Source organism: Penaeus chinensis, chromosome 18 (genome assembly GCF_019202785.1).
Source record: "Penaeus chinensis breed Huanghai No. 1 chromosome 18, ASM1920278v2, whole genome shotgun sequence".
Lineage (NCBI taxonomy): Eukaryota > Metazoa > Arthropoda > Malacostraca > Decapoda > Penaeidae > Penaeus > Penaeus chinensis.
The window spans coordinates 2,711,437-2,718,936 of NC_061836.1; the positions used below are offsets into that span (position 1 = coordinate 2,711,437).

At 35.4% G+C, this 7,500-nt stretch overlaps 1 protein-coding gene across 2 annotated transcripts in view; it reads left to right on the forward strand.

The window, feature by feature from the left end:
• The window catches only part of LOC125034438 (protein dispatched-like), a 106,870-nt gene extending 102,200 nt beyond the window's left edge, over positions 1-4,670 (forward strand). For both annotated transcript variants that reach the window (XM_047626185.1, XM_047626186.1), the window contains 2 exons: positions 1-106; positions 1,720-4,670. The exon at positions 1-106 is cut by the window's left edge and continues 843 nt beyond it. In XM_047626185.1, coding sequence (XP_047482141.1) covers positions 1-106; positions 1,720-2,916 — 1,303 coding nt within the window. In that variant the 3' untranslated portion in view covers positions 2,917-4,670. The remainder of the gene's footprint in view (positions 107-1,719) is intronic.
• Positions 4,671-7,500: the final 2,830 nt, after the last annotated feature.

Sequence of the window (7,500 nt, forward strand, 5' to 3'; positions counted from 1 at the left end):
AAAGTTTAACAGAAACACTGCGAAAGTCGCAGCTGTTGTTGTGGAGTATGATAGCAACATGATCTGGTCACTCTCCTTTGATGAAATGCAGTATTTCTTCCTTGAGGTAAGTCACATTCACAAACTGTTTTATGTATCATTTGTTTTTTTATATGCTAGGCATGCAGTTCAGGATCCTAGTCAGTTGTATCAACATCGTAAGAACTAAAGATGAAGTTACCTTTTATGTAGACGTTATTTTTGTTGATTAATGCATATGGATAACATTTTTAACCCCTTGCCGACGAGTACGGCAGGGAAGACACGTGCTATGCCCACTTTGAGTACTTGTTTGATTGTTTTTACACATAGATGGCTACACTTGTACTAAGTCACCAATGAGCCAGTTACGAGTACTGCCTGTCTCGCCCGTTCACCCTTTTCTTTGATTTACGAAATATTTTACGTTATCTTATTTTGCTGTTACTAATGTTAAAAAACATTATAATAATTATAATGTTTATAATAAAAATAACACCATCGATATTCATAGCACTAGTAAAATATACGTTTTTCCCGCCAATTCAAATCAGGTACGGTCACAAGGTCTACTAATTGACTCCTTTGTGGCTAAGCACTAGCAGAGCCATCTATGGGCAGACATATCACAAAAAATAAAGAAAATAGGCACAGAATTTTCCCCGTTTTTTGTTCATTTTCCCCGGCGTCATTGGGTTAACTTGTTATTATCTGTACATGTATAAAGTGCATATATAAGAGCAATTTTGTGCAGCGTTATGTATAAAAACCTTAAGTCTGGAATTGCACAAGTATATATCTAGGTATTCCTGTATTCATCAACATCATTTAAATTCAAATAAAATCTCTCATATTCTGAACTAACTGTTTAGAGGGTGGTCAGGTATATGAAATTTATGGATAGACAAATGTAGGGTTTCCAGTTAGGATTATATATTTTTTTCTGTTATGCTTTGACAGGAAGCTTTGAAATTTAAAAAATAGAAAATATTATCTAAACCACATTTTTTTGGGGAGAGGTGCAGAGTTACTTATGTTATTATTTTGGATTTTATCCTCTGTCTACATAAGTGTATAGGAAAATTTCTTTTATTTTCATACAGTGCAAGTGATTTATCCAGTGATTTATTTCTATTTGTGTATGATGATATTACTTCCAAAGAAAAAGGAGACAGAGATTTATTCTAAGTAATCTAGTTACTGAGAGCAGACCTAAACACAAATAAATCACAAAATAAGAAATCTGCCCTACTGGAATTTTGTTGTTGATGACTCTGTATTTTATATGGTTTAGAATGGACAAATATAAAAAAATAACATAACTTATGTTGTGTCAACTTAGTGATGTCAGAATATGATGATGTCTGCATGACAATGTTTAGAATACAAGGGGGATTACTTGCAGAAGTCATTTGTTAACCTTGAACTAAATAATGTCTTTGGTTTTAAAGTAGGGACTAAGAAAATATAAAATAGAAATGGCAGTGGAAGTTGGGTCATGTCAATAATTACAGAGCATTATAGCTTCTGTCATTAAGATAGATTATTGTTCATTGATTACATTAATTTTAAAGTAGGGTAGAAAAACAAAAATGGGTTTAAGTTTAATATGGCCATTAATTGTAGAGCATATTAGCTGCTGTATTTTAGTTTGCCAAATTTTATTTTTTTATTCACAGTATAAATTCTCCATTCTTTCAGGTTGACACATGGGTGAAAGATCAGCTGAAAGAAGCTCCAGAAGGCATGAAAGGAGGATGGTTTACTTCATATCTTGAGTTCTATGATTTGCAACAGTCTCTCTCTGTGGGGACTGGAATAGCTGTTGCTGTGGCAGTTGGGGTCAGCTTGGCTGTGTTGGTAATAACAACTCTCAATGTAGTTGTGAGTTTTCTGGCAGTCTTAAGTGTTGGTTCTGTCATTTTGGTGACGCTGGCAACGTTGGTGTTGCTTGGATGGCATCTCAATATCTTGGAAAGTGTGACAGTGACTGTGGCCATTGGGTTGGCGGTTGACTTGACTTTGCATTATGGTGTGGCTTATCGTTTGTCTCCAGAATCAGAACGTGAGGCTGCTGTTTCTTGGGCAGTGGCTCGCCTTGGTAGTCCAGTTTTCATGGCTGCTGCAACGTCATTAGCAGCTGGGATAGCCATGCTTCCTGCACAAGTTTTGGCATATGTTCATATTGGCACTTTTCTCATTGTCATCACAAGTGCTTCATACATCTATGCCACTTTGTTTTATTTACCTTTGTTACGCATTTTTGGTCCAGAATCAGGTTGCGGGCAACTATCATATCCACAGGTTCATTGCTGCTCATGTTGCACACAGAATTCTCAGCCTCATGTTGATAAGACAGTTTATCAGCAAGCCTTCATGAGTGAATCAACATTATCCACATCAAGTACATCGTGTCCAGCTCCACAGACACATCCATCATCTGACACACATGAATTGGAGCCTTTGACTGCAATGAGACTTGCTGGAAGAACGGGGTCTCACACGCGCTCTGCTCATAATTCTAGCAGACACAAGGTCAGTCAAGCTCAGCCACCACCTGTATCGGACACTCCGCAGGTTCCCGATGCAACTCACCCTGAAGCAAGCAATGCCTCAGCAACAGGACGTGCTGCAAGGTCAGGATCGCTGTCATCTACGGCATGCATAAGAGACCATGCAGCATTTGTTCCTCGCAAAGTGTCCCTGCCTTCACCCGGGGAGGCTGTTAGCGAAGGTGGAGAGCCCTCCCCGAGACATGGCGTAGCACCAGCATCCTCAGCAACGACCATTCTTTACTCAGAGCCAGATATGGACTCTGGTCAGCAGCACCAGCCACCACCAGAAGGAATCGTAACTTCAGCACCACTCACCCCTGACAATGGAACACTGGTCGCCTAGGACAGAGGGAAATAAATGTTAGATGTGCGCGGCTGTGAATAATATTGTGTGGTATTCTCTGGTACTTTGGTGCTGATGGTGCTAGCTTGGAGTTACCACAAAGTATTTGTACATGTGATATATATTTGCTCATTTGATTTGTGTTTGGAGATGGAATTGTACTTGCAATGGAACCATTTTGGGTGTCTCTTCACTATGTTGGTGTGTGATTGATAGTATTTTTATTTCAACTCTTAATTTTGTCATTAATGTTATTGGTGTTATTATAATTATCATTGACATTGTTATCACTTTAATCCAAAACACTATTAACATTTGTCTTTTTTTTATGTTAGTGTCCTTGTTAGTGTTCCACTTTTTGTGTGTGTTTTTGTCCTTTGTTTTCATATGATATCAGGGCTGTGGAGTCGGAGTCAGAGTAGGAGTCGACTGCACAAGAAATCAAGGAGTTGGAGTCAGAGTCTGGGGTTTTGATTACCGACTCCACGGCCCTGTATGCTTTTATTTTTTTATTTTTTTATTTTTTTATTATTATTATTAATCATCATTAGTAGCATTATTGATATCCATCATCATCATCACCATCATCATCATCATCATCATCATCATCATCATCATCATCATCATCATCACCATCACCATCACCATCACCACCACCACCATCACCACCATCACCATCACCACCACCACTATCATCATCACCATCAATATCATTATTGTCACAATAGTTACCACTACAATGACTATAACCCATGACTGTAGCCATTACCATAGCTGCTACGAAAAGCATCATCACCATTGATTTATATCAATGTTTTTATTGTTGCCACAAATGTAGTTACAGTATTATTTTTTTTGTTATGACGATATTATTTTCAGGATTATTTTTGCCAAATTGTATAGATGGTTATATTATTATAGTTACCATTACTGCCTTTTTTTAATCATCTTTTGATAAATTTTATGTAAATAGACTTGACTTGTGGTTTATGAGAAGAGAAAAAAAGAGCCTTTTGTAAATGTCATAAGAACGCGTCAGAGAGGGAGAATGAGTGTTTGTGCAAGTGCAAGGTTGAGTGCAAGTGCGAGGTTGAGTGCAAGTGCAAGAGTGCCTGTGGCTTGTAAAGGAGAAAGTGGGTTTGTGGATTTTAGGCTGGGTGGGTTGGTTTGTGGATGGATAGGTGGGTCATTGACTGGGCGAGTCATGAAGGTGTGGATGAATGGGTAAGTTATTGAGTGAATGATTGAGTAAATGAGTGAGTTAGTAGGTTAGCGAGTGAATGAAGGAAAGGGAAAGAGAGAGAGAGAGAGAGAGAGAGTAAGAGTAAGAGTAAGAAAAAAGAAAGAAAGTAAGAGAACAAGTGAGTATTTAAATGAATATGTTTGATATGTATGTTTGTGCAATACATTGATTCTGGTGCGGATGACAGACTTTCCCATTTAGAACAGAGTAAAATTATATCTGATGGGAACAATTTTTAGTATTCAGATAGCCAGGGAACCTCAGGTCCAAACCATCTGTTTGTCAAACCTAGACCCAACACTAAGACCCAAGAGATCCACAAGCACAGAAGCACCCCCTTCCACATACACACTCACATCCACAAATACTTCCACACATACTTAAATACCTACTCTCCTCCTCTTTTACATGCATACACACACGCACACGCATATGCCCACATGCACGCACACGCACACACACGCACACACACGCACACACACGCACACACACGCACACACACGCACACACACACAGACACACACACAGACACACACACACACACACACACACACACACACACACACACACACACACACACACACACACACACACACACACACACACACACACACACACACACTGCAGGATGGTTGTTTAATTGATTTAATTAATTCCAGATACCATTTGTAATTATATTCATTTGTGCCATTAAGCAATTTAACTCACAGCCTTTTCTATTTGGTATATAACTTAGTGTAATACAGTATATCATATTTTATGAAATAATAAATGAAAAGAAACACGATGAAAGAGTTAAGATTTGTGTTCAAAATCTTCATTTACTCTCCAGGAATAATGCTTTGAAATAACAATACTTTCTGGGTTTCACTTAACTTTTCACTTGGGTGATGATTCCATAGACAGCAAGAAATAATAATTAAAGCTATGTATTATGACTTATACTTCTGACATATATATAGAGGCTTGTACTTTAGGCATTTTGTTCTTTTGGTTTGAGGAAGTAGTGTTATATACAAGTTTCTTAAGACGTATTTAGATAGTGTCAGGAACACCAGGTGGGGAAGTTCATTTTCACTGACCAACATGCAGGTAGTTAATGTAATACTTCTGGATGAAGGTAATGCAAAGGAAATATTTTCACCTTGACACTAGTATATGGGTAATTAGCAAGTAGTGAGTAATTTTTTTCTTTCTTCCTTTTTCCTTTTTTTTTTTTACCATTTTGAAAAACATCACAATTCATAAAGCATAATGTAATGTTTTGTAAATGTACAATTATATTTTGAAAGATGCAGCTATTTTTCTTAAGTCTAGTTTTTCACTTCATGAATTAATTCAGTAAAGTCATCATGGAAATAGTTTCATTCTTAATTAAGTAAAAACTGTCTTGATAAGCTCTGTACATGTTCTTTTATATTGTTACTTAATTCAAATTACTTATTATTTTGTATGTACAATGTACAATATTTTGAATTTCATAATACACCACAAGTACACATAAAATTACAGAGAATACTTTGTAAAATCAGTATGGGAAATTTATGGTTTGTTGTATTTAAAAAGGTCTTCAAAGTGATTACATTATATTTTAAGTCAAGGATTTATTTTTGTAGAACATATCACCTAAGGAGAGAAAGGAATGATTCAATACACCAGCTTTCTTTAGTTATGGTTGGCATAATTTTATTTTTAAGAACTATAATATTTCCTGGAGCATAATTTAACCATTTGTAAGTTTCTTGAATGCAGAGAGGTCTTGAGTATGGTTATCTTTTGCAAAGGGGTGTATTGCTATAAATAAGAATTGATATAATCATATTCCACGTGGAATGCGGTTAATTTCCTGTTATTACGGATAAAGATTCTCAGATATTCACTCGAACTTTAGTTTTAGATTTAATTTTCTTTTTAATGTTTGCTTTAGAATGTGTATTTTTAGTTTTGTAGGACTAGAATAAGTTTTGTATCCTATTTTCTGTAATTATTTTTTCAAAAAGAGATATTGTTTATTGAAGGTACTGTACTTATATACGTTATTACATGTATGTGGTGATAATATAAGGCATATTTAACATGTTTTGAAATATTGACTGAATGAAACTAAATTTTATATCTGTTGATTGTTTTGATAATTATGAGAAGTGTTATAAGAGATAAGTCTTGCTTTTTATAATATATGTGCTTAGATTACTGTAAGAGGTAGAATCCTCCTAGACTGAGCATATTGTTTGTTGTTGTATATGAAATTGTACTGAATGCTTTATAAATGAACAGGTTTCACTGAAGCTTGACAGTTGTCTGGTACTTACGAGGTTATATTTGGATTAAGAGACAAATGATGGTTAGATATACAAAGGATGGTAATATGTAGAATTTTGTACAATGCAGAATATTATGAGGGAAGTTACACAAAACCATGGTATTTTTTATGTTGTGAATCAATATTTTGAATTTAGTGTTTCACAACTGTTTTGAATTCTACATTATATTAATTTATTTATTTTAATATTTATTTATTTTATTTTATTTTTTTTTTTTTCTTACTAAATTAAGTTCAGATATGTTTTTGCACCCAAGAATGTCAACATGCACACAATAAGTTCCCAAGTAGGTTTATAAATATGCTCCTGATATGTATGACTTGAGTCCCGTTTTCCCACTAGATTTTGCAAGTGTATTTAGTTCCTGCCGAGATTCTTCAAGGAAGAAAGACTTTTCCATAGCCAGTTGTGCCTAGAACGGTGAGGGATAAGTGTAATAAACTAAGTACGGATGAAACAACCAGAAATCTTCATTCAACCTTTTAGTTCTCGTCCCTTGGCTTCATTTACTTGAGGCCTTTTAGAATTGTGAATGGTGGGTGATGGTGAAGATTGAGGTGGTTTGAAGCAAAGCCTAATTATGACAAATGACATTATGTTTTGATTGCATTACATGGAGAATGAACACTATAAGCATTTATAAACTCTGCTTCTTTTTTTGATGAAGACATTGAGAGACATAACTGATGCTTGACTTCTCAGTTGAACAATAATCAACTTTAACTAGATGCATGTGATATGTCTTGTATGTTTATAGGAATAAACTATTTAAGTATTATATTTTGACTTTTATATGTGTGGTTACCATCTAGCACACCATGAATGGTATAGTTTTTATTATAGGCTTAGAACACTTGTAGAATATTAAATATGGAGGGCAGTAGACCAGAAAGTATTCTGATTTCCCCCTTTTTTTTTGCCTATTTTTAGATAGCATTACAAGTGTTAGCAATAGTTTTATCCAGTTCTGTAAAGTATGTGAAGGGCAGTATTCCAGTGCTGAAATATTTTTTGAAA